At 37.1% G+C, this 27630-nt stretch overlaps 1 protein-coding gene and 1 non-coding gene across 4 annotated transcripts in view; one reads left to right on the top strand and one right to left on the bottom strand.

Moving 5' to 3' along the window:
- AK9 (adenylate kinase 9) overlaps positions 1-27630 on the top strand; it is a 120848-nt gene that overhangs the window by 45515 nt on the left and 47703 nt on the right. The window contains exons 14-20 of one of the 3 annotated variants that reach the window (XM_029223713.1): positions 3217-3300; positions 4769-4917; positions 8815-8971; positions 11771-11885; positions 15057-15133; positions 18289-18447; positions 27511-27600. In XM_029223713.1, coding sequence (XP_029079546.1) covers positions 3217-3300; positions 4769-4917; positions 8815-8971; positions 11771-11885; positions 15057-15133; positions 18289-18447; positions 27511-27600 — 831 coding nt within the window. Of the gene's footprint in view, positions 1-3216; positions 3301-4768; positions 4918-8814; positions 8972-11770; positions 11886-15056; positions 15134-18288; positions 18448-27510; positions 27601-27630 lie in introns of those variants that run through there. The other 2 variants (XM_029223711.1, XM_029223712.1) reach the window with 2 other exon arrangements.
- TRNAG-CCC lies at positions 21414-21486 on the bottom strand. Its single transcript has one exon. It is a non-coding gene; the product is annotated as a tRNA-Gly (tRNA).

Below are 27630 nucleotides of genomic sequence, written 5' to 3'. Positions count from 1 at the left end.
CTTGAGTACCTTCTTGTATTAGACATGATTCTAGACCCTGAGCAACAGAGGTGAACAAGACACTTGAAGCTCCTGTCCTTGAGGTGGTTACATTTTAATGGGGGGTAGAGGGGGGGAAAAGTAAACAGATAGAAAAAATATATAACACAGTAATCGGGCAGGTGGTGATTGGGGTAGGGGCACTGCAGTGTTAAGATAACCAGGGAAGACATCTCTGAAGAGGGAACATTTAACTGAAACATGGATGGAGAGAGGAAGCAGGGCTTCTGGAGGATGAACAGTGTTTTGTAATGTTTCTCGGGGTCTGCAGTGATTCCTTTCACATCAAATTGTGGCATGATATCACAGATTTTACATCTTTCCACAAATTGCCTTTTCTCACTGGAATATAGAAATAGATGATATCTCTTATATGCTACAAACCTAAATCTCTTTTCAAATTCACTAATTATTCCAAATCTGACAATAAGGTTAACCCCTTTTAACATTTAAAAAATTGGAATTTGTTTGCTAGGGGTTTTACTCCTATATATATATATTTTTTGGAATTTTTGAATTTTATTTTTTTTTTTATACAGCAGGTTCTTATTAGTTATCCATTTTATACATATTAGTGTATATATGTCAATCCCAATCTCCCAATTCATCACACACTCCAATATATTTTTAAGAAATTTTGTCAGTGGAGAATATTGAGGTTTTTTAAGACAGAAAATTATATAATAATACAGAGGATGGCAGCTAATATGGAGCAGGCTTCCTGTGTGCCAAGCTTTTTCTAAGTTCATTGTTTACACCCATTATCTCAGTTAATGTTGCAGTGATGTTTTCAGTTTAATTATCCTCAATTTGCCCAGTAGAAGCTTAGACAAGGAGACCAAATGATTCACCAAAACCACACTGACTGAGTCAGAACTCACACGCCCAAGGCTGTCTACCTACCCCCAGCTACCTTTTGCTAACACAGCCAATTACTATCTTTCAGCCCAGTCAACTTCAAAAGACCCTCAAAGAGAATTTGAAAGGAAGGAAAATGAGTTCCCAACTGATGCATATAAAAGCTCAGAAGAGTTGCATCTGTCATTTGATGAAGATGATAAAGAAAATGTTGCTAATATTATTAGCCAAATCTTTTCTAATATAAACAGATTAGCTGATAAAGCGCATTATTCTTTCACTGCAGTGTTCACTCTTGAATCCCAAAGAGAAAGCTCTTTAGAGGACAGTGAAGAAGCCAAAATGAAGTCAGATGATAAAGACGGTCACAAAATGAGCTGCTAATGCCATGCTTGTGGATCTTATTCCCATTTATTCCATATTTTATCATGTTTATATTGAAGCTTAAAATTACCCACCCCCTCCCTCAAATTGGAAACTTTAAGAGAAAAAGAGTTAGCTTCTCTCTTACAGATTTAAACTGAGCAGCTGTAGAACAGAAATAGATTTACCAGAATGAAGAAGAAAATAGAACCCAGCAAGTCTAATACAGTTAGAACGCCCCCCAAATTTTTTTGTATGTTTCCAGACGTGACACAATTATTATCATACAATAATAAATTTTCTTAAAAGCTCACTGCTTCCTTTAATGGGTTGGAATCAGAGCATCATAAACCCAAAGTTGTAGCTATGAAATGTTATCATTTAGTGCTATTTACCCTTATAAAACTTTTCCATTTATATGATCAAGAGCATACAATGTAAACTATTTTTATTTTTTATTTATAATGTTACATTTAATTATATAATTTCATTAGAAAATATTTTAACCCTCCTTTAAAATTACTGCACAATTTCCCTATTTATAGGTAATAGTTTTAACTAGTTCATTACATCGAAAACTTAAATTATTTTTTTGCTACTAATACAAATAGTGCTCCAGTAAATTTTTTTCCAATGAATTTTCTACATGAAGTTTTGTCTGCATGTTGACATAAGTGGAGTCACTAGTTTGATGAGTATGAAGCTACAGACAGTCAAATTGCTTTGCATAAAGTTGTTCCAAATTATGTTCCCGTCAGGAATATACAAACTACATGTTATAGTTTCCTCAGTATTTTCTCTTTTTAAATATTATTTTAGTTTTTATTTGACTATTTCTGAAGTTTAGTATTTTAATACTGTGTTAGCCATTTATATTTCTTCTTTTCTGAGGTGACCATTTTTGTCTTTTGCCCATTTTTCTAAATTGTATCAGTTATATGATTCCTATATAAATTTTCTATATTACTCACTTATTTTTCATATTTTTTTTCCAAATTGGGTGGTTTGTCTTTTAAATCAGCTTGCTGTTTTTGAAGTAGAGGAATTTTTCACATTTTCATAGTCGAATCATTACTTCCCCTTTGTTGATTTCTTCCATTTACTTTCAGGCTTAAAATGTCTTCCTCTCAACCAGAGATTTAATATATATACTTATATTCTTTTTTTTATTGGTCTGACCTTTTTGTATTTAATTTTTAATTGCATATATAATTTATTGTGTTATATAATGTAGGGCTGATCTTTTCTATTTGGTTTCTCCTCCTGATTCAGATAGACGTGTCTTTGCCTTGTGTTTATTTCAAGCTGAGTAGGAATTGAACTGCGCACTGTCAGAAACTTATATTTGACACTCCTCCTCCCCCAGCATGCATGCGCACACACACACTTAACAGAAGACCCAAAATTAAAATTTTGGCCAAGTGGCATCTGGGAACCCCATCTCTGCTGCTGCAGAATTCCCAGCACCAATACATACACAAAGGGAGCCCCTCCTTTGTATTATCTGTTCCCTCTTTGGGGGAAGCTGTCCAAGGTAGAAGCAGTCATCAGTGCCTCTACCCACTGCTGGAGGGATGCCAACACTGCCAGTGTACCCCGGTAAAAGGCACCCTTTCTCCCCGCTGTGTCTGAGATAAGCACAGCCTTTACCTCTTGGAGCCAAGAGTCTGTTAGTTACCTAAGGAAGGGAAAAGTTGATATTTTTTTTCAATTTACATCCACTGGCATTATATGAAACTGAAATTACTCTTGGTTTTGTCATAAGTTAAGTCATTATCTTTATTTTCTACTGCTGATAGATATGTTTACCTATTTGATTATTATGGTTGTTATTTTAATTTTTTAAGAAATTGGGAACATGAGTCCTGGGTCCCTGGGCCCATACCACAATCTTCTTTGGGATTCACCTACACTTTAAATACTGTTCTTTACGTGTTAACAGAGTTTTATTCACAGATGAAAAAGAAACAAGTGAAATGTCTACACTTCAAAGAAGTCAACAAGACTCTAGTCAAGATCTAATGTTGGATTCAAAAAAAGGTAAATTAACATTTGGGTAATTTGGTTCTCTTAGACTGTGGATATAAAAATCACAAATAGTTCCTTTAGAATTTTGAAGGAGTAACGTGTGTGTGGCTTTTTTTTTTAAAAGTATTATTAATATCCACTTACTTTATCTTAAAGGCTACTATAATATGAACAGTTAGACATGCAGGAACACAGAAAAAAGAACATGTGATATATTGTTTTTGTGAACAAGAATATTGAGAAGATAGGAGATCTATTTTTTCTGCCATTCCTGGCATGTGGCTACTGTAATAATTCACAAGATGGCTGCTAGCACGCCAGCCATCATATCAGTGTGCAGGAAAAGGGAAAAGACAAGGGACAAAAAATTGGCATTCCATCCAGCTGAGTTGTTCCTCTTTAAATAGAAAACAAGAAGACTCACCGCCTCCCCTTCCCAAATTTTTCTTGCATCTTATCTACCAGCCATCCAAACTATAAGGGAAGTTAGGAGATGTAGTGTTTTTAGCTAGGCACATGGCTGACCCTAACAAAATCAGGGTTCTGTTACTAAGGAAAAGGAGACCAGATATTGGATAGACCACTAGCATCTTCTGGCACATGTAGTACCTTTGCCTGGCTATTTCTGCCTCCTCATGTCCTCTTTCCCTGGCTATCGGAAGATCTTGGGTTCCTGCCTCTTCCACTCTGGCTCTCCAGAAACTGCTGGCTCTCTCTATCCCTGAGAACAGATTCTCACTTTACGACAGGGATAGCAGCAGGCAGCTGCTCTTCAAAGGTCCTTTGGGGTTTTTCTGGGCAAGGATCAATTGGACTCTGGCATGAGACCCTGATGGATAGAGCCTTGGGGCAGCTCAGGAGGCACTATTGGAAAGGCAGAGGTAGAGGAGTCAGGTGGAGCTGCCAATCTCATGTCCCATTACAGGAGTTGATGAATGTTTACATCATGGTGCAGCCTGTGAGCCAGCTCAGTCGTGTAAGGAAACATTCAGCACACAATGAGACAAGAATCAAGTCTTAACACTTCAAAAACCAGCCTATGCCACCCTTTCTTCCATCCCCTCCAACTTGCCTACCTCCCGTCCTCTTATTGTCCCATTTAGTTTCATGCTTATAATTGGAAGTATTTATTTTGTTTTCTGACTCATTCCCTAGATGCCCAAGTTTTAGCCTGACCCCTGGAAGCCTTTGTTTCCTACGTCTTCTCCCTGGCTTCCTGAGTTTTGACTCCTGCCTGACATGACTTTTTTCAGGCCTCATTCACTTTCATTCTGATGCACTGGCTTTAAGCCACTGCTCTGTTATTTTGTGATTCCTGACTTATTTCCCGTCCAGTCTATTTCTCCCTTTTTCGGGCATGTGCTGCAGGAACACAAAGAGTACTTCCTTGGGTTAGGTATTTACAATCATGTTCTAATGCAAATAGCATTGTTTACTAAAATTATTAATGGCATTAATTTATTGATTTATTTTACTTTAGATGTAATAGAATATGTGATAGAGGAGGTAACTGCAGATCATCCAGAAGTTCTTTCCATAATAAAGGAGACGGTAAAAATGGCAAAGGACATGAACTTTGAACAGCCACATGAAAAAATTGCTGAAATCTTAGACGAAGTTCTCCAAGAGGTAAGAAATCCAGGCTCTTTATTTTTATCATTGATTTCACAGTAACTGAGAAAATGTTAACCTAGTATATGTACAATTATTTTAGAATCCTGTATGACAGTGTTGAAATCTGTAGCCTTCAAATTCATGTGCATTTTACAGTCAACATTGTTATGTGTAATGTACCCCAGTGAACAGTTGCTTATAAATTTTCAATAATTATCAACAAATGTGCAATACAATTTCATAGCTTTGACATTTATTCTTCATTAACTTTTATTGTCTTTAATTCAGACCAGTTGGTTAAAAGATAGTTTATATGAAGCAAGTACCAAAGTTACTTTTTCATCTATGAGCCAGTTATTTGTAAACCAAGACAAATTTTGCTCCCTAGCTAACTAATTTCATCCAGCCACCTTGAACATGTTCATGGGGGAGATGGATGGACACACCACGGATTTTCCAATCTAAGGGGAAAATAAAGCCTCAGGTACTATGTCCTACCCATATCAAATCAGAAGGCTTATAAAGACCATATGGATCTGTTTTGTACAGAGTGCTTGGGTAAGCGTTCAGAGCAAAAGTTAAAGAGAACAAATCAGTTTTGGTCATTCGATGAACTTATGTATTTCTCTGTAATTTGAAAATGATGTAATTTAAAATCATGAGAAGAAAAAAATGTTCTCTGAGAGTATAGAACCACTCTGTAACACATTGGGTGAAATCCTTGAGCCCCAGGCTCTACCCGAGGCAAGTTGTTATCCCCCTCTGAGCTTCCCAAAGAGATCTTTCAACTTCTATATCTCTTCAGGTTGTTCTGTCATCAATTTATTTCTTCAGAAACATTCTGAGTACCTACTGTGCTAGAGCCTGGGGACACAAAGATGATTTAAACATAGCTCTTTCCGTTAAGGAGCTATCAGTCAGGTAGGAAAGGCTGACATAGAATCCAATAATTAACTCTCATGTGCTAAGTGGTAACTAGATATGTACAAGGTATAGGAATGTCAGGAAGGTCAAGGCTATTATCTCATCCTGGGAGGTGAGACAGAGGATCCCAAAGGAGGAGATATCCAAGTCAGGGATGTCTTTAGCGCTGTGAACATCCCATCCTTGCCCTTCACTGATAATTTGCTCCATTCTTTCCAGAGTTTATTCTGGAGGATACAAATCTACAGGGAGTACTACTAAAACACTTCTGATGTAGTAATATGAGTAGTGTCAATACATGGTAAACTGTGAGTCTGGGATTGTGGGGGAGTTTAAATCACGTGAGATTTTAACATCAAAGCTCATATCAGGTTGTCTTTTTCAAGAGAACAGAGACCAATGCAGGACACTGTTCTACCTGTCGTCAGTTTTCATGATCTCTGAGTAGGAAACCTATTTTTAAAAAGTAGGTCATTACTAATTTCTTACATGTAAAGACAAAATCTTATTAAGGTATCTTTCTTAAATTAGTTTATAGATTTGATGCAATTATAATAAAAATGTCAATGTATTTTGAAAACTAACAAATGTCTCTAAAATTTATTTGGGAGAACCAATAGTTGAGAATTGGTAAGAACAGTCTGGCAAAGTATAACAGAGAGAGACTTGCTCTACCAACTAGTAAAATGTGATGTTACAGTGGTTTATAAGCCTGATAATCATACAAGAACTAACAGAACCACAGAGCAGGCACAGAAACAGACCTCAGTATAGATAAAAGCTGAGTGTATACTAAGGTTTACATCACAACCCAAAAGGAAAGGAAGAATTATTTAATAGTGTTGATAAAATTAACTGCTAGGATAAAAACAATTTAGATTCTCAGCTTATATCAAAATTAATTCCGTATTAATTGTTAAATGTAAAAATGGCATGTTTTTACCTAGAAGAAAGTGTAGTGATATTGAAATGATCTTAGAATGGTCAAGTACTCTAGGCACAAATGCCATGGAAGAACTCTTAGAGCAAAATCTCAATGAAGATGCTACTTAACAATGATTCCCTTTCCTTAAAAAATACACCATGAAAATCAAAATTTTAAAGCAAACATCAAACTGGGGAAAGTATTTATAATAAATATGACACATTAATTCCTCATTATAAAGATTTCTTACAAATCAAGGAAAATCTAATACCAGTGTAAAAAACAGACAAAGACGTAAACAGATTATTTCATCAAAGAAGAAATACAAATGGTTAACTGAAAAATTTTAATGTTCAAGTGTCAATAAAAATATGAAAAAAGACAATTTCTTACCTGTCAAATTGGCAAAGATTTTTTAAAACTTATAACAATCCATACTAGTGAGGCTGTAATGATATAGTCACATAGGAGTGAAAATTGTTGTAGACATTATGGAAGCAACATGACAATGTATATAAAAAGCCTTTAAAATGTTCATTCCTTTATTCCTTTTGACCTAAAAACACTTTTTATAGGAATCTAACCTAAAGAAATATATACTTAGACAAAGATTTATATATGCAGATGTCCATCATATCATCACAATGTTATAATAAAATTATAAGTTATATAAATGTTTAACATGAAGAGGATGATTAAACAAATTAGGGTTTATTCATTTGACTAAATACTATGAAGCCATTAAATTTTTTTCAAAAAAATTGAATGAGATAGGGAAACTATAAATTATATGTTGATGTTGTTTTAATTTTCATATCTTTGAAACTTAGTAAAATTTTTTAACCATTTATATTGTTTCCAGTTTTATTGATATATAATTGACATATAAGATTGTATTCATTTAAAATGTACAACATAATGATTTGATATTTGTATATATTGCAAAATGATTACTACAATAAGTTTAGTTAACATGGTCACCTCACAGTTACATTTGTGTATGTGTGTGTGTGTGTGTGTGTGTGTGTGTGTGGTGAGAACTTTTAAGATCTACTCTCTTAGCAACTTTCAAATATACGCTACAATATTATTAACTATAGTCACCATGCTGTACATTACATGATTAGGATTTATTTATCTTATAACTGGATGTTTGTACCTTTTGACCACCTTCACCCATTTCCCCACCTCCAGCCCTGTCTCTGGCAATCACCAATCTGTTCTCTGTTTCTATGAATTTGGTTTTTCTAGATTCCACAAATAAGTGAGATCATGTAGTATTTGTCTTTCTCTAACTTATTTCACTTATACTTCTTCATTATAACTTTTTTTCCCCCAATTCTATTATGTGAAACATTTCAAAGTGTTAAAATTCTTTTTTTCAAAATACTCTTCATTCAGATGGAAATTCAAAAAGCAGGTAATCTTAAATTCTACATAGGCCAGAGAGTTACACCAGTCTTCTTGAGATTTCTTCCCCTTTGACTTCTAATATTCTGTGATTTCCTGATGGCCCACAGACTTGTTTAAAACCTTCAGAATTGGTATATTCATAGATCCACATCTAATCTCCATACTTGTGTTGAAGTTATTATTATTGGGTGGCAGGTAGAAGCCTTTCACATTGAAGGCTGAAAAGCAAAAGGGAAGTGAAGAGCATTGTCACTAAAAAAGGCAAACTGGGCTAGGACCTTGCTACTCAAAGAGTGGACCAAGGACCATTGTCACCTGAGAGCATGTTAGAAATACAGACTCTTGGGCCTTACCCTAGACCTTCTGAATCAGGATTTGGATTCTGTAATACTGAATAACATATAGTAAGCATGTATTGTTATATTTATTTAAGAAAGGCTTTTGCTTCCTGTTCTTAACTTTTAAAACTTATAGCTTTATTGCTTTAAAATTAAGTTTCTCTTTTAAAATTAAGTGGCTCTTTTTATTTCCTTCTGAAAGTCAGAAAAACTCAAAAGATACTTGATTAAGGTCCACAAAAGTAATATATCAAGGTAGCATCCTTTACTTGGGTAGATATGATGGTAATTTCAGTTTGCTGTTTTTCACAGGTAGTTGAAGAAAACAAGAATAGGTTTTATGGTGCCCCAAAGTATGGAGGATGGATACTGGACAACTACCCTATTATGAAAGAACTGTGGATGGTCTTAGTCAACAAAGGAATTCTACCCGATTTAGTCATCTGTTTATCAGACACAGAAAACAATGGTTGGTAAATATTTATCATGTCAATTTAAAGTGAAGTTTTTATTGCTGATAATATTTTTAGTTAAAATATAAAATGAAAAACACTCCACCTTCCCTATGTACAAATACCACACCAGTAGTCCCTTCATGACCTAGAGGTACACAAAAGGAGGCATCCATCCACTGAGTAGGTGGCCACAGATGATGTGGGATCACCTGATGTTCCAGCAGGCCCTTACAATTATTCTTTGGAGCTGAGAATCTAACACCCCATCCCAGTCAGCATTGTAACTTCTAAATGAAAAATATATGAGGCTGAGGGCAAAACTATATATTAGTCCTTCTTCACCTTAAATGGGAAATACTAAGTACATAAAGATAGCAGAACTAAATTTTAATTATTCTGTCACTTTCTATAAAGCTATAGTAATCAAAACAGTATGGTACCACCAGAAAAGCAGACACATAGTCCAATGGAACAGAACAGAGAGCCCAGAAGTAAACTCACACATGTAACGGTCAACTAATCTTTGATGAGGGGGCCAAGAATATTCTGTAATTTTGCATCTTAAGGAAATATATTTCAAAAGATAATTTCCATGGGGAGAATATATTATACTACCTCTTTTTATGTTTTAGTTATTTATGACATGCCCATATACACCTTTTAAAAAGGATTTAAAAATCTCTGGCATTCCTATATACTAATGATGAAAAATCTGAAAGTGAAATCAAGAAAACACTTCCATTTACCATTGCAACAAAAAGAATAAAATATCTAGGAATAAACCTACCTAAGGAGACAAAAGACCTGTATGCAGAAAATTATAAGACACTGATGAAAGAAATTAAAGATGATACAAATAGATGGAGAGATATACCATGTTCGTGGATTGGAAGAATCAACATTGTGAAAATGACTCTACTACCCAAAGCAATCTACAGATTCAATGCAATCCCTATCAAACTATCACTGGCATTTTTCACAGAACTAGAACAAAAAATTTCACAATTTGTATGGAAACACAAAAGACCCCGAATAGCCAAAGCAATCTTGAGAATGAAAAACAGAGCTGGAGGAATCAGGCTCCCTGACTTCAGACTATACTACAAAGCTACAGTAATCAAGACAGTATGGTACTGGCACAAAAACAGACAGATAGATCAATGGAACAGGATAGAAAGCCCAGAGATGAACCCACACACATATGGTCACCTTATCTTTGATAAAGGAGGCAGGAATGTACAGTGGAGAAAGGGCGGCCTCTTCAATAAGTGGTGCTGGGAAAAGTGGAGAGGTACATGTAAAAGTATGAGATTAGATCACTCCCTAACACCATACACAAAAATAAGCTCAAAATGGATTAAATACCTAAATAAGGCCAGAAACTATCGAACTCTTAGAAGAAAACATAGGCAGAACACTCTATGACATAAATCACAGCAAGATCCTTTCTGACCCACCTCCTAGAGAAATGGAAATAAAAACAAAAATAAACAAATGGGACCTAATGAAACTTCAAAGCTTTTGCACAGCAAAGGAAACCATAAACAAGACCAAAAGACAACCCTCAGAATGGGAGAAAATATTTGCAAATGAAGCAACTGACAAAGGATTAATCTCCAAAATTTACAAGCAGCTCATGCAGCTCAATAACAAAAAAACAAACAACCCAATCCAGAAATGGGCAGAAGAGCTAAATAGACATTTCTCCAAAGAAGATATACAAACACATGAAAGAATGCTCAACATCATTAATCATTAGAGAAATGCAAATCAAAACTACAATGAGATATCACCTCACACCAGTCAGAATGGCCATCATCAAAAAATCTAGAAACAATAAATGCTGGAGAGGGTGCGGAGAAAAGGGAACACTCTTGCACTGCTGGTGGGAATGTGAATTGGTACAGCCACTATGGAGAACAGCATGGACGTTCCTTAAAAAACTACAAATAGAACTGCCGTATGACCCAGCAATCCCCCTACTGGGCATATACCCTTAGAAAACCAAAATTCAAAAAGAGTCATGTACCAAAATGTTCGTTGCAGCTCTATTTACAACAGCCCGGAGATGGAAACAACCTAAGTGTCCATCATCGGATGAATAGATAAAGAAGATGTGGCACATATATACGATGGAATATTACTCAGCCATAAAAAGAAATGAAATTAAGCTATTTGTAATGAGGTGGATAGACCTAGAGTCTGTCATACAGAGTGAAGTAAGTCAGAAAGAAAAAGACAAATACCGTATGCTAACACATATATATGGAATTTAAGAAAAAAAAATGTCATGAAGAACCTAGGGGTAAGACAGGAATAAAGACACAGACCTACTGGAGAACGGACTTGAGGATATGGGGAGGGGGAATGGTGAGCTGTGACAGGGCGAGAGAGAGGCATGGACATATATATACACTACCAAATGTAAAATAGATAGCTAGTGGGAAGCAGCCGCATGGCACAGGGAGATCAGCTCGGTGCTTTGTGACCACCTAGAGGAGTGGGATAGGGAGGGTGGGAGGGAGACGCAAGAGGGAAGAGATATGGGAACATATGTATATGTATAACTATTCACTTTGTTATAAAGCAGAAACTAACACACCATTGTAAAGCAATTATACCCCAATAAAGATGTTAAAAAAAAAAAGGATTTAAGATGGTCTCTTAAAGAATCTGGGCTCTATTTAAATAAATGCTTAAAGGAAAATATATTTGGATATAGACAAATAATCTTTTCATTGTTAATTTCCAAAAATATATCTCACTATATTTTATAGAGCCTCAAAATTAACATTGTTCTCTTTGTGTTTCAGGAAAATATTTATTTAATAGACTGTATTTAGAGAATAAACAAGAAATTGACTCTAAGATTTTAGAAAGGTTATTGGATGAACTACTAAAGAAAAGAAAAGAGGAAGAAGCAGCAAGGTAAAATCTGCCTGGCACAATAAACTGGGTTAATTAACCTCTTATAGCTGTTAAATATGTACTTACAATTTATATTTATGAAATGTCTTTAGCATCAAAATGGTGACCTACTAACTAGATCCAGTTCTAATTCTAAGAAAAGCAGTAATTTCACAAATATTTCCATAATCTCTAAAGTACAGAGTTGTGGCTGTTTTCACAGCCCCAAATCAGACATTCTAAACCAAATATCTACTTTCCAAAGACACTGTAAAAAAATGAGCACAGGGAAGATATTTTTTTCTACCATGTTTATCTGTGAGTTAAATATTATAATTTTGCTAACTAGAATCCACAAATGAAAGAAATAATATAATAAAAAGTGAAAATACACTTGTGTGGTATGATTAAAATCCAAAGCCTAAGTTCTACATAAGGAAAGAACAAGACTACTTATTTATAATTGACAGGTTCAACATCAAGAGCTTATTCTCTAATCTGGGTGCAATGAAGAACATTTCAAAATGTGGACACACTTCTATCTGTTCATGGCTGAGGTCAAGACTAAACTTTAACTCTCAAGTTCTTCAGACTGGAAAATAAAGTATAAAAAGAAAGAGTGTCTTAATGTGCTAATTGTTCTTCCTTGCTGAAACAAGCTCTTTAGACACTAAAATTTTTAATTAGTCCACTGAGATTCCTACTTCTCCAAGTGTTAAAGGCTGAGACATTCAAAAACTAAATTTCTTTATATTAACCCATTAAACCTCCCACTATTAATGATGACACCTATAGAAGCTTTCTCAAATGTTATTTCCTTTTCCCCTTCAGATATTAGCAATTTGTGCTGGGACTAGGAGAGCTCTTTAAACTCTAGGAATTATGGAGCTGGGAAGTGGGTATTTGTTAGGGGGTGGGGGATAACTGATAACTGTGTGTCAGAGGATTTTGTTATTTGATGTTCATTGTTCACCTAAATTGGCCGTTCCTTTATGAACTTAACACGAAAATACATAAAGTATAATTTAGATTAGTTAATACAATTGTTTGTAAAATTGACTAAAAGTATTAAGACAATAATTACAAACTTATTACATTTACTTTTAGCTTTTAAAAGTTCTGTTACAAATGGAGCTACAATTTGCTAGGATTTAAGGGATTACCTAATTTTCTTCCAGTGTATGAGAAATAGTCAAATATTTAAGAACATATGAAGCTATCGACATAACAGTAAAACGAAGTTCATGTGATTTCTAGGCTGAAGGTTTGCTACATTTTAAGTAGATAATTTAAAATACATTTAATCTATAGGGTTTTTTTTAAAGGAAAAGGACATCTCCACTGTCTCCCAACTCTTAACTTTCACCTCCCTCTTACTGAATGGAATTTTCCGAGCTATCTCTATAATCAATTTTTACTTCTTTTGATTCTAAATTTTTATGTCTTTATAAACTTCTTAATGGCAAAGACTTGCCCAGGTTGAAGCAGACTTTTCTCCATTTCTCTATGTTGCTTTTTTCTCATATACTGCAGAAAATGAAATTTAAAACAATTTTTAAAAAAAAATGGTCAGAGATGCATTTAAAGGCCTTGCAACTTGGTTGGACAAGAGATAAGATTAACAGGATTTAGAATTACATCTTTGGCCACATATCTACAGACATGCTGATTCTAGATTTTCCAACATCAGTTTCCAAATGTATGAGTCAAATGCAGAATAATTTCTGTTATCACCATTTGTCTTTGACTGTCTATCCAAGTAGTATATAGAAGTAGCTAGAAACTGGCAGCAGAATTCTTCCTCCTTCTTGTCAGGTCTTAGATTCTTAGCAGCAGCATACAATACTCAGGTTTTGGATGAGGAAAGTCTCACAAAAGAGCCCTACCTGACTAAGTAGAAGGATTGCCAAGTTCACACAAAACAAAGTAGGGAAGGCATGCACAAAAAATGTTCAGTAGTCTCAGAAGTCTGGGGCATGAACAAAGAGAACTCGAATTACACCAAGACCTCAGTCTGGATCACAGACTGTATCTAGAACACAGTGAGAGAACACCCCCTATTAACAAGAAACACGCTTGTTGGGAGGAGAGGTGTAGTAATATCTTTGAAGAGAATATATTAAAGATTTTCAAAGAAAGGGGAAAAAGAACACACAAAAAAGCACTGAATATGAGAGAATGACCAACCTATAGAACAGTCTGAAGAAGACTGCCCCAGAGTGGGCTGCAGAGATGAATGGGCTCTACTCCACTTAACTGGTCCCCTGTTTGTGAATACTTGATACAGTTTTTTTGATATTATTTTTAAAGACGCAGTCAACATTCTTATACATGCTTCTTTGTGCAATAGTATGCCAGTACTTGAGGACTAAATTCCTAGATACAGAATTTCTAGGTCAAAGGCATGCATGTTTTAATTTTTAATAAATATTGTCTTTCTCCATCATTTTACTAACTTTCCTTATACCTGTCTTCATCATTAAGGCAGGTTTAGTCCTTGAACCCTAATGAAAGACAGATTCCCTCCAGATATTTGTTTCCCTATCCCAAGTCTCTTTAAATTTCATCATTACTATATTAAAAAGAAAATAAATCAGAAAATAATTTTTCTGGTTACAAAGGTAAATTTACAAATTTTCTACTTATTCATATGGAAAAATTTTTTAAGTGCAAAAAATGTGAAATAAAGTTTAAAACTCTCAGAATGCCACCATCCAGAGATAATTACTATTAACAGTTTGATTCATTTTATTCTTGTCTTTTAATCATCATTTATATACATTTTAAATACAAAAGTAAATTTGTATTATACATAGTTTTATATTATACCTTTTTTCATTTAACTCTATGTTGTGAACACTTCTCATTTAATCAGAGGGAAAATGATACAAATTATCCCAGCTTGGAGTTAGACAATCCTTTTTTAATTTTTCCGGGTTTCCTAATTAATAGCCAAAGTTTTTAAAATACAATATTTCAACTTTTCTTACCAAAAAAAAAAACCCCAAAATTTCTGAAAACTAACTAGCCTCAGTATGAGTAAATTAAACATTTACATTATAAAGTAAAAAGTATAATGAATATTATAAATGACCTACTGTTTAATTTTACCATTATAAGCCTTAAATTCTATAATATTGTGAGATATCTGAATTTCCAAAGATAACTAAATTTTGGACCTTTTCATTTCAGAAAAGCCGAAGAAGAGACATTGAGAATAGAAGAAGAAAATCAAAAGCTATTGGAAGCTATGAATGCGAAAGCAAAAGGCAAACATAAGATTATATGATTAATAATATGCCATTTGATTTTGTATTGTGACTGCCAACAGCTGCAGTACTTCCAGTGAATTATAGACAGGGTGACCATATTTCCCAATTTGCCCATGAGAGTCTAGGTTCATGCCCAGGTTCCTGAAGTATTTGTTTGACCCCCCTCTCATTCCCATAGTGTTCCAATTTGGATAATAAATTATATGGTCACAGCAGTACTGGATTCATAGGAAAAGGAATCCTGACACAGATACCTACTCATCCACCCTGTAAGAGGGGTACACAGTAGGACAGCATGTGCAGCACGTCTTCAAAGGGTTGCGCTGGTCACAGGTGACATGGCTGTTGGAATTACTTCTATTAAAAGGATCCTGTAGGAGTTGAGAAAACAGCTAAACTCTTACTATACCCATTGTCTTTATACTTAAACTTCCATCTCCGTTATAGAAGAACTTACTCTAAAAATTTCTTTTAAGACTGGAGTTTTAAACCTGGGGATAAAATTCAGAGGTCTGTGAATTTGAATGGGGAAATAATTATACTCTATTTTTTACTAACCCTTAACTGAAATTTTGTATTTTACCCACCTAATAATTAATATAGGCTACAAACCGCAATAGTATTAGCAGCACCTTGACTTTGTCACCAGTAGAAACAAAGATATTTTCATATCCCATTCCAGTTTTAGATGTCTTGTTTATGCGTGTCACTATTCCAAAATTATGGTAGTTATTCAACCAGTTGCTAGTTCTTGTTACTTAATGCATTAGCAAAGATGCACACATTTCCTATACCACAAAAATTTTTTTGATATCTTGATAGCTGTATTCAGTATAATTGGCTTCTTATTTTATTTTATGAGATTGAAAGCATTATTCTAAGAAGGAATCCATAAGTTGCACCAGACTGACAAAGCCGTCCGTAGCTCAAAAGAGTGAAGAAAGTCTGTTTCAGTGTTCCATTGCTGTGCAGCCAGCCAACCCCAAACTGTAAAACAACCACTATCTTTATTCTGCACAAAATTCTGTGGGTCAGGACTTCTGGCCGTGCTTCTCTCTGCTCCTGGAGGACCTTGGTTCTGGCTTTGAGTGTTCACCTTGGAAGGGGCTCCACCAGCCCCTGTCAAGCCTTCAGATTGACCTCTGCAACTCTAATTGACATATTCACTGTGACTTCCTGAGAAATCCAGAGCCAGAACCACCAACTAAGCCACTCCCAAATTCCTGACCCCAGTAATTGCAAGGGCAATATGTGATTATTGTTATTTTAACCACTAATTTTGGGGGTAATTTATTATGAACCAATAGATAACTAATACAACATATACATGAAGCAATAGATAACTAATACAATATACACTTAATCAAAAATCACAGATAGTACAAGGATCTTAGAACACTTTTCAGTTCATTCCTGACTCACATGGAACACATTATCCAGTAGGGTTCTAGAAAAGTTTTCAAACTTTTTACATTTTTCAGCATCATTATATAAATTCATTTTATATATACACTTTATAATGTACCTAATGTGGATAAGAACACAACTTACAGATAACCAAATATATGCGTGTTGGAGGTATATGATAAGTTTTTTTTTTTACTATAAGAGATACTCAGCTAAAAGACATTTTGAGTTTCTGGAGTAGAGTATATATAACTTCATCTCTCACCCTAGTAGAATTCAGCAAATGATGCTACCTCCTTGTGTGTATCACCGTAAATCCTACATATAACACAAAAGATTCACCACATTCCAACTCACATAGTTGGAAGCCACATGCTTGGCAATCCTGGTCAGACTTCAAGATATAAGGACACTTCAGGATGCTTTTTTCTTTGTGCTTAATCACCCCAATTTAGATTAAAAATCCAGGTGCCAGAGGTATCTCATACCACTAGAATGTGATTCTTGGAAGGTACTCACTGGGCAGGGGGCAGGGGAGGGAATAATTCCCACAAGAGTCCAGAAAACAAGCTCATTTAGTTTTTCACATCTTTACATAGAAAATACCTTGTTTCAGTCAATTTAAAAAATATATTAAAGGGAATTGAAGAGATGGGTTTTCTAACACCACCATTTACCCCATCTTCTTTCTCAAAGACTTCTATGCATTTATTTCTTATAGCTGTTGTCATCAGCAACTATGTAAAACTTGGACTTACGTTTTTTAAATTTTAGCATACTGATCAACATACTCTATTATAATTTGTAACTAGCTGTAAGAAAATATATAGTCTAGGCTAGTGCTGCCCAGTAAAAATAAAATGCAAGCCACATACATAATTTCAAATTTTCTAGTAGTCACATGAAAAGAAAAAAGAAACAAGTGAAATTAATTACAGTCATCCCTCGGTATCCATGAGGAATTGGTCCCAGGACCTCCACGGATACCAAAGTCCATGAATGCTCAATTCCCATATATAAAATGGCATAGTATGTGCATGTAACCTAAACGCATCATCCCGTATACTTTAAATCATCTCTAGATAACTTATAATAACTAATAAAATGGAAATGCTATGTAAATGGTTGCCAGCATGCAGCAAATTCAAGTTTTGCTTTTTGGAACTTTCTAAAAATTGTTTTCAAATATTTTCAATTCGTGGTTGGTCGAATCCACAGATACAGAACCTGAAGATTCAGAGAGCCAACTGTATATTTTATTTAATACGCTATATCCAAATTATTATTTTAACATGTAATCAATGTAAAAATTATTGATATATTTTTACATTCAACTTTTCATACAGTCTCTGAAGTCCATTGTGTATTTTGTACTTACAGCACATCTCAGTTTGGACTAGCCACATTTCAAGTGCTCAATAGCTACATGTGGCTCGTGACTACATATCAGACAGTGCAGGTATAGCCATTCCCTTTTAAATGGACATTTGGCTTGTTTCCTGTCTTTTACTGTTATAATATTTGGAAATGCTATATGCATTTCCCCATTTTGAATGAATCCTTAGGCCGGTGCTCCCATAGCACTCTGAGCATATTACTATCATCCTTTACTACTGCATTTTAATAGATACAATATGTAGAGACTGTATCTATCTTTCTCATTAAGCCTCATGCTCCAGGGGTCATTCCCAATTAAATATTTTCTGACTTAATCTAAATAATTTATTTCTTCTCATTTTTTATAGAAGCAGAAGAAACTGAAGCTGAGGCTGACGAGGAGATTGAAGGTGAGGAGTCTGAACTTCATGAAGGGTCTGAGGCCCCTGAGGTAGCCGAGGAGACCAGGGCATCCTTACCTGAGGAGGCTGAAGCTTTCGAGGTCCCTGAAACAGAACATGAATCAGGTTAGACTTTATTAAGGATCGTATCCTTAACTCCACTCTTGTCCATTGGCATGTATGTGTGTGCATGTGTGTATATATGTGTTTATATGGTATAAAATGGAAGCAGGCTGGGAATGGAGAGATGTGCCCCCAGAGTGCAGCCGGTTAGTCCAAATCACATGGCTGGAAGCGTGGTAGGAAAGCTGAGTCTGCTCTGCCCGGGGGGTTGGCACTCAGAAGCAGGACCTGCTATATAATTTGTGGGGCACAGTGTTCAAAAAGTAGGGGAAAAGAGCCATTAAAAGTACGAAAATATAAAGCTCTTTCTTTTCTTCCATGGTCTCTCTTTTAACTTGTCATAGTACTTTTTGTTTGCTATTTAATGTCATTCTAAGTAAAGAAAAATTAAAATTTTAAGTTATTAGCATGAATTTTACCATTCGTCTTTATGTTGCCCAACGCCACTTTTAAATGCAAACGTTAAGAGCACTTAACTCATATGCAGAATCATTGAAACTACACGATTTTTATTTTGCAGCTTGTACATGCATATGTATTTTATTCTTACCAGAATACTAAGTCAGTTTCGTACACAAAACTAACTCAGCTTCTTATTTCATTTCCTAATATGCATATATTCTAGCAATGCCCTCTACTTTTAGCTTCCCAATGATTAAGGAAAGGGAAGACTGAAAGGAAAAGGAGCTCTGGGTTGCCCTATCTTTTCCTTTCTTTCTGTGTCATCATTTTCAGTCTAGCCGAAATGATCTAGCTGCAGGTATCTGAAAACCTTTAGCTTGTGAGATTAGTTTCTAATTCAATACTGACCGTGCTCGGAAGCATTTTATGAGCCCCACATCATTTCAATTTAGCTAATACAGGAAAGTAACATGAGCAAGAAGAGATGTGATGAGGTTCCATGGTCATTCATGTCTCTTTGAATGCCATCACCTTCATTCTGCATCTGGAGCAAGTTCTAGTTCAAAGGGAGACCACGGTCTCTCAAGGGCTGTCAGCATCCTCCCCACCCCAAGCCACTAAGTCACACTTACTCCCACATATCGTGGGTCCCCTAGAATTCTATGCTCATGATAGAGCATCAGGAACACTCATGAGAATGAGATGGCAAAGAATGGCAGACGCAGATCGTGCATATCTCTGCTCACACACCTGCCCTGTTGTCCCATTGGAGTCCCTTTGGATTTTGCTTACAAAACTCAATTCAAAGATAAAATTATTAAAAATTTCAAAATGACAACCAAAGTGCATTAAACTAAGTATGAGACCATTCTGGGCGAGAGATCTAGAGCAACTGCACAGCTCGTACACCCATGAAGCCAGCCCTCCTCAGAGGTCCAGTTTGGTGGGTTGGGGCAGGGCAAGAAGGAATCTTACAGATTTCCAGGGAAAGTCACTCTCAGGGCTGGAGAGTGGGCTTAAGCAGCAAGATAGGGTACCTCACTGTGGTGGAAGCGGGGCTCATAAAATGCTTCCGAGCACAATTAATATTGAATTAGAAATTGCTCTTACAAACTAAAGGTTTTCAGATACCTGCAGCTAGATGCCAGCCCTGGAGCAATTAAGGGATGAAAACCTGTTGTTAGCTGGTAAAAGAACCAGGACTAAGGGGAATTTTTACAATGAGAAAGCTCAAATTTAACATAGATCGCTTTTACTACAGGGATTGGCATTAGGTTTATGGGACAGTAAGTATAAAATCAGAACCTTGTGCCAGACAGAAGAGCTAACAGGATGAAATACCCAATTTCCTTTTTAAGAATCTCACACCTTTATTGACTTCAACTCTCACCCAGAAACTTCATTATTTTCTTGAGTGCTTAACCAATTAGTCTGACAACAATCTTCCCACCCACCTACCTTTTACAAGGAAACAGGCCATAAAATATCAAAAGAAATAAAAGAAACTGACATCCATTAAATATGACACAAATGTCCATTAAATGTTTCCAGATTTCCAATATCCCCAATGTTTCACAGTTGGTATTTAATAATGTAACAGATCTAGGGGACAATTTAATGTCATTGCCTTTTATCTCATTATTTCCCCCAGGCAACCTAAATTGGATGTTCTAAAGCCAGTAGCCTACTCCATTCAGGGTCAGTTCTAGCCAGCTCTGTAGACATGACTGGGCTTCTCCAGAAGCAATTAGCGTCTGTGAAATCGTGGGTCTCTTTTGTCCCTGTTAAACCATATTCTGTTTCACAGAAGGGCTTGCATCTGGTTTAACTAGTGATTACTTCTTCCATCCAAGGGTCCTTTTTCACAAAGTCTTCTCCTGTAAATTGCTTAAGTAGGCAATTTGTTTTTCACTTAAAACTGCCCTGTCTAGCCATCAAAAGACAAATACCATATAATTCTACTTATATGAGATACTTAAAAGTAGTCAAAATCATAAAGACAGACAGTATAATGGTGGTTGCCAGGGGCTGGGAGGAGGAGAGAATGGGGACTTATTGTTTAATGAGTATAGAGTTTTTGGTTTTACAAGATGAAAACAGTTATGAGGGTGAATGGTGGTGCTGGTTGCACACCACGTGAATGTATTTAACCACTGAACTGTACACTTAAAGATGGTTAAGATGGTAAATTTTATGTTATGTGTATTTTACCAAAATAAAAAAGAGAAAGGAAAAAATACTACCCTGTCTAACATAAATCCATTACTTTTGGATTTTTTTTTACTTTATCCAGAGTTCCCTGTGGTAGGCTGATGGTGGCTGCCAAAGGTGTGTCCATATCCTAATTCCTGGAACCCGTAGATGTTACCTTATTTGGAAAAAAGGTCTTTGCAGATGTAACTAAATTAAGAATCTTCTTTTAAAATATTTATTTATTTATTTAGCTGTGCAGGGTCTTAGTTGCAGCACGTGGGATCTTCATTGTAACATGCAGGCTTTTTAGTTGCAGCATGTGGGATCCTTTAGTTGCGGCATCCAGGCTCTTAACTGTGGCACGTGGGATCTAGTTCCCTGACCAGGGATCGAACCTGGGCCCCCTGCATTGGGAGTGCAGAGTCTTAACCACTGGACTACCAGGGAAGTCCCTAAATTAAGAATTTTTTGCTTTGTTTTGTTTTAATGAGGCTTTGAAAGCCCTAAGGGATCTTTCTTTTTTTTCTTTTAGTATTTATTTATTTGTTTGTTTGTTTGGCTGCATAGGGTCTTAGTTGTGACACGTGGGATCTTTGTTACGGTGCACAGGCTCTTTGTTGTGGCACACGGGCTTCTCGCTAGTTGTGGCACATGGGCTCTAGAGCGCACAGGCTCAGTAGTTGCAGCGCATGGGCTTAGTTGCCCTGCAGCATGTGGGATCTTAGTTCCCCAACCAGAGATCGAACCCACGTCCCCTGTATTGGAAGGTGGATTCTTAACCACTGGACCACCAGGGAAGTTCCTAAGAATCTTGGTATGGGGAGATTATGTGGGATTATCCAGGTGGGCTGTAAATGCCATCATAAATGTCCTTATAAGAGAGAGCCAGAGGGAGATTAGACTCTCACACAGAGGAGAAGGCAATTTGAAGATGGAAGCAGACATTGGGTGATGCAGACTCCAGCCAAGAGATGACAGTACCCAGGAGAAGGTCAAAGAGGCAAAAAGGATTCTCCTCCAGAACCTCCGGAGGTAGCAGAGCCTTGCCAACACCTTGATTTCTGACTTCTGGCCTCCAGAACTGTGAGCGAATACATTTCTGTTGTTTTAAGCCACAAAGTTTGTGATAATTTGTTTTGGCAGCTACAGGAAACTAACACATACCCAAAGCAGGCTTTTTATATCTCCTGCTTGGGAACACATCTTTTCCTTTGAAGTTTGGCTTCTGTCTTGGGCCACAAGATAATCATTATCTCTGTCAAATAAGATTACTGAAGTCTCATTTCAATCCTGTCGTCACTCTAGCCTTAGAATGGAATGACACATGTATTGCTTAGAATCGACACTTTAAAGGGCAATAACCTATGCATTCCGAGGCTGCTTAATCACTTTTCTCATTCCCAATTTGCTTTCTTTATGTACTGGTTAGGTATAGGCCAATTACATGCAAGAACATGAGCTTAGAGTAACCATTGGCTCAAATCACAGTGCTTCATTCCAAGCACTTCATGGACATGTAATAGAGTCAGCTAGTAATAAACATCGGGAAATTCATCCATTCCTTCAACAAGTATTTATTGAAGTCCTTCTAAGTGCCATGCAAAGCAACGGACACTAGGTAGTACAGACTCAGCAGTGACCAAGACAGTCAAGAGCCCTACCCTCAAGGAGCCATCATTCTATGGGGTGAAGAACAAGAATAAACAAGTAAATAACTAGGATAATTTCTGATTGTGTTAAGTGCCATGAAGAAAAATCTATGAAGACACTAAACCAGTACCTGGGATATAGTAGGAACTCAGTAAGTGTTCAATGAATGAGCAAGGTAGAGACCCCGGGGGTGGTTTGGAAGAGGCAACACTAAACGTTATGGTCAAGGAAGAGTGTCATCTGAGATGATATTTGAGGCAAGACAAAAGCGCTGAAAGGATCTGGGCAAAGATCCCTCCACTGCCAAGTCTCTGAGGTGGGCACAGCTTCACATGGTCAAGGAAGAAATTGAATGTGGTTGGAGCATGGTGAGCAAGAGGGAGGTGGGAGGTGAAATTGGAGAGCAAAGCAGAGGCCAGAGGCTTATGGAGATGGGAGTTTTCTCTAAGTGCAAGTGGTCAATCTGATCTTACTAATATTTAAAAAATTTCACATTGGCTGCTATATGACAAGTTATAGAGTTATCCTGCACCTCAAGTTCTTCATTTGTAAAACAGGGCTAGGAAGATTTACCTAGCAGAGTTTTTATATGGATAAGAACATTTCTTTAAAGCACCCAGCAGAGAGTCGGCCTCATAGTTCATGCTTTAACATCATCATTACCAGACTAGAACTTAGAGATGTTTTCCTCGTCTGCCTTATGTTCTGAAAAGACCAGAGCTCAGGATTCCTAATTCAAATTAAGTGAAACTGAATTTTAGCACGCTCAAAATCAATAGTTACATTCCCTCCCCGAATATCAGAAGGAAAGGAACCAGCATTTGGGGCTTAAACCAATCAGGATAAATTCCTGGAGCTGGAGAGAGGGTCCCACTCCCTCAGCCATGTGGGCAAGGGTAAACACTGGAACAAAAGCACAGGTCTGCCAGGAAGGAAGAAGAGGAACACAGAAGCTGGGTGAATTACCACCAGTGTCTGTCACAGGGTGTGTGGTATAAAGTCTCTCCATCTCTCCCTTGCTAAATCTTCACTAAATTCCACATTGCTCTCCAATGCTTGTTTTCAAGTAGACTATTGGGAAATATATCAGTTTCCTAGGATAGCTTTAACAAGCTACCATAAACTTGGTGGCTTAAAACAACAGAAATTTACTCTCTCACAGTTCTGGAGGCTAGAAGTCTAAAATCAAGGTGTTGGCAGAGCCATGCTCCCTCTGAAATGTCCAGGAAAGAATCCTTCCTTGCTTCTTCCTAGCTTCTGGTTACTCCAGCAGTCCTTGGTGTTCCTTGGTTTGTAGCTCTATCACTCCAGTCTCTGCCTTCATCTTCACATGGCCTTTTCTCTCTCTCTCTCTCTCTCTCTCTCTCTCTCTCTCTCTCTCTCTCTGTGTGTGTGTGTGTGTGTGTGTGTGTGTGTGTGTGTGTCTGTTTCTGTGTGTCTTCTCCTCTTACAAGGACACCAGTCATTGGATTTAGGGCCCACCCTAAATCTGGGATGATTTCATCTCAAGATCCTTAACTAATTACTTCTGCAAAGACCCTGTATCCAATTCATGTCACATTCACAGGTACCAGGGGTCAGGATGTGAACATATCTTTGGGGGAGGGCACAATTGAATCCATCACAAGGAGTGTAATTCAAGGAAAAGGAGCAGGGGACAGCAGACACCTAGGGTATGTAAGGAGCAGCGCTCATAATGACAACTGCACGGATAGTGTGTCCCTAAGACCAGTGGTTCCTTAATGGCCATCTAAAAACCAATGCCATGGTCTGATCAAGTTTTCTCCAGTCAAATGCATCTCTCTCAAATAAAGCCTGACCTCACCATGTTGAGTCGTCAGGACCAGGCTGGGCAGCCTGGAGTGAGCAACCACTGAACATTTTGCAAGTCGCTTCCTGCCACCCCATTATCCAGAAACCTGACCAGATTTAAGTAGCAAACAATTCAGAGTTTAAATTCTGGAGCACGGATGTTCAGTGTTGTTGATTAAGGGTTGATCATGTGCTTCCACTATCAAGTAACTAAGTGGTAGGGTTGACTTTTTAAATTAAGAAGCATAGCTGCTGACCTTGCTTAAGAGGAAGACTATTCCGTCTGTATCCATTGCGACTGCATTTGTCTACAAGTAACAGAAATGCCAAACACTGTATTAAATAAGGGACATGTCTCATCCCTGAGTCCAGGGTATTTTTTGTTTTTTTGTTTTTGTTTTTTTGGCTGCGTTGGGTCTTTGTTGCTGCACGCGGGCTTTCTCTAGTTGCAGCGAGCAGGGGCTACTCTAGTTTGCAGTGCGTGGGCTTCTCATTGCTGTGGCTTCTCTTGTTGCGGAGCACAGGCTCTAGGCACACGGGCTTCAGTAGTTGTGGCACGTGGGCTCAGTAGCTGTAGCTTGCGGGCCCTAGAGCACAGGCTCAGTAGTTGTGGCGCATGGGCTTAGTTGCTCCACGGCATGTGGGATCTTCCCGGACCAGGGCTCCAACTCTTGTCCCCGGCATTGGCAGGTGGATTCTTAAACACTGCGCCACCAGAGAAGTCCCCAGGGTTGGTTTGATAGTAAAGATGTCATCAAACATCTTCTGTCCTCCTGTCTCCATACCACAGTCTTTGGCTCAAAATGTTTTTCTTCTGTTATTGTTTCAGATTCCTTTCTCAGGATCACGTTTTATTATTTTTTTAGTTAGATAGTTATTGCTTTTCAACCACATTAATCTTCTTCTTGATAGTTTTCACCTCATTGTCCTTTTTCTCTGTATTTTTTGGAGAGTTGTTATCCTCCACATCACTGACTTATTTTCTGCTCCTTATTGCCTCGCTCCTGATGCGTATTTCAATTCTGCTATTGCATTTTAGATTTTCTTGCATTGTGTTCTTATTTCTGCCTTTATCTTAGGTTGATCTCTCCTTTTGCCTCATGGCTCCTATTTCACAGACTCTGTTGTCCTCCTGTGCTTTTTGAGTGTACGAAGTACATATCTTCTAAAATTTAGTTTATTTTGCTTTATATGAGAAATCTTCTTCAGAAGCAAGCTCTTCATCTGAATCTGTGAATCAATACTCTCTTTCCTTCATTATAGCATATTTTCATAGGCCTTGTTGTTGCTGTTTTGTTTTGTTGCTGTTGTTGACTTCTCCCTGAATGGAGCAGGTAGAGTAGGGTAACCAACAGGAAGGGTAGGTAGAGTATTTATAAGAACCACCCCCCTCCTCCCAACAAACGCACAACACGCATATACTCCTTTCACTTAAACTTCCTGCCAGGCACTCTCAGATATAGACCTGAAGGTCAGCTCAATGTGCATCAACCTGATTCAACTTATGATATTTAGTATCATCTTCTATGGCTTTTCTAGACTGAAGCTGGATCTTCTTCATCCCCAACTATTGCATTCTCTGATTAAGCCAGAGAAGCTAAGACAGTTTAGAATTTTCTGTATATTCTTGGTGTTCTTCTTCTCTTTGTCAGGGTTATGCTTTTCTTTAGGTAATTGAACACCTTGCAATTAAATATGCTGCCACCAGGCCAGCCCTAGTCTTGTCCCCTTCTACTCCCTGTTCTCCTGAGTATTAAACGTTACAGATTCTGTAGAAAGAGGACCCAACTATTACTTTAGCTAACTTAAAAGGCAGCTTCCACAGTATTACAGAATGGCTATAACAGCTTCCACAGTATTACAGAATGGCTACATATATATTTTAAAAATGTGTGTGTGTGTGTGTGTGTGTGTGTGTGTGTGTGTGTGTGTGTGGTCTACACAAAACTTGTGTCTCAGAACTAGGAGAGACTATGGAGACTAGGAGAGAAGAAAGATTATTAGTCCTTCCTTCCCTGAAACTAGCTATGCTAGATCTGTATGTGGATCATGTCTTATATCATCCAGGAAAGCAGTTGTTGATCTACATCTCCAACAGTGGTATTAGTTGAGATACTCCTCAGTTTTACCACACCAACACCCACAGCTGAGACTTTGGCATATCATCGCCCTTTATTGCCACTTTATGATCCTTTGGTATATCTTTACGGGTATCTCAAGAAATTAAAAGAACTATCAGGCACTGCTAGTTTGATGCCGTGTGAACAGGAGTTTGAATGATATTTAACAACAGTCATCAGTCAAAATTGTATGTACCAATTGTTATTCTGGTCAACATCCTTTTGTGTATTTAAGAATATTCTTCATTTTCTGCCTTATACTATTATGTATTTTTATGCCTTGCTGAAACCAAGCAGTGTGCTCGTGTCCCCGCGGCACAGAAAGCCAAACTCTGGCAGCGGGTGTTTGCAGCAAAGTAAGGGCTTATTGCAGGGCGCCAAGCAAGGGAGTGGGAGATGAATCTCAGATCTACTCCAACTTGGTCTTTGAGTTGGGGGCTTTTAAAGGGGAAGAACAAAGAAGCTGTAGTTAATCGTCATCTTGTGACATTTCTTAATTGTAGTTTCAGGGGCCAGGATGCCTACTGTTTATGAGTCTCTGCTGTGGGGGTGCATGATCAGGGGTCTTGTCCTGGAGAAACAACCTGAGTTTGTACATTAATGATGTTATCTGACTCTGGTTGGTTAGTGTCCAGTTAGCACAGGATTGAGGTCAGAGGGGACAAGAAAAGGAATAAAGTTTTGAATAGGGAGGTTAACCATAAACTAGGCAGGGGAACTCGGTTTTAGGGGGACTCAGTTTCAATACTTTACCTAACAAGAACCATATTATCAATTAGATATAGTATACACAATTTAAACTATGTTTTGAAATTTTCTTTGTGCCAAGAACTTCATAAAGGAATAATGTTTTAAAATTCAAACACTATTAGATTGGTTTTTTTTTAAGTGTCTGAGCCTACCGAGGATACTACAGTTGGAACAGAAATTCCAAAAGGATCCAAAGAGGGACTAGAAACTAAAGAATTATCTGAAACAGGTTAGATTATCAAATAAAAGTAGTTAGTGC

Source organism: Monodon monoceros, unplaced genomic scaffold, assembly GCF_005190385.1.
Source record: "Monodon monoceros isolate NGI ecotype Baffin Bay Population unplaced genomic scaffold, NGI_Narwhal_1 Super_Scaffold_15, whole genome shotgun sequence".
Lineage (NCBI taxonomy): Eukaryota > Metazoa > Chordata > Mammalia > Artiodactyla > Monodontidae > Monodon > Monodon monoceros.
Note: the sequence above shows the minus strand (reverse complement) of the source record. Positions and strands in the feature narration are given on the sequence as shown.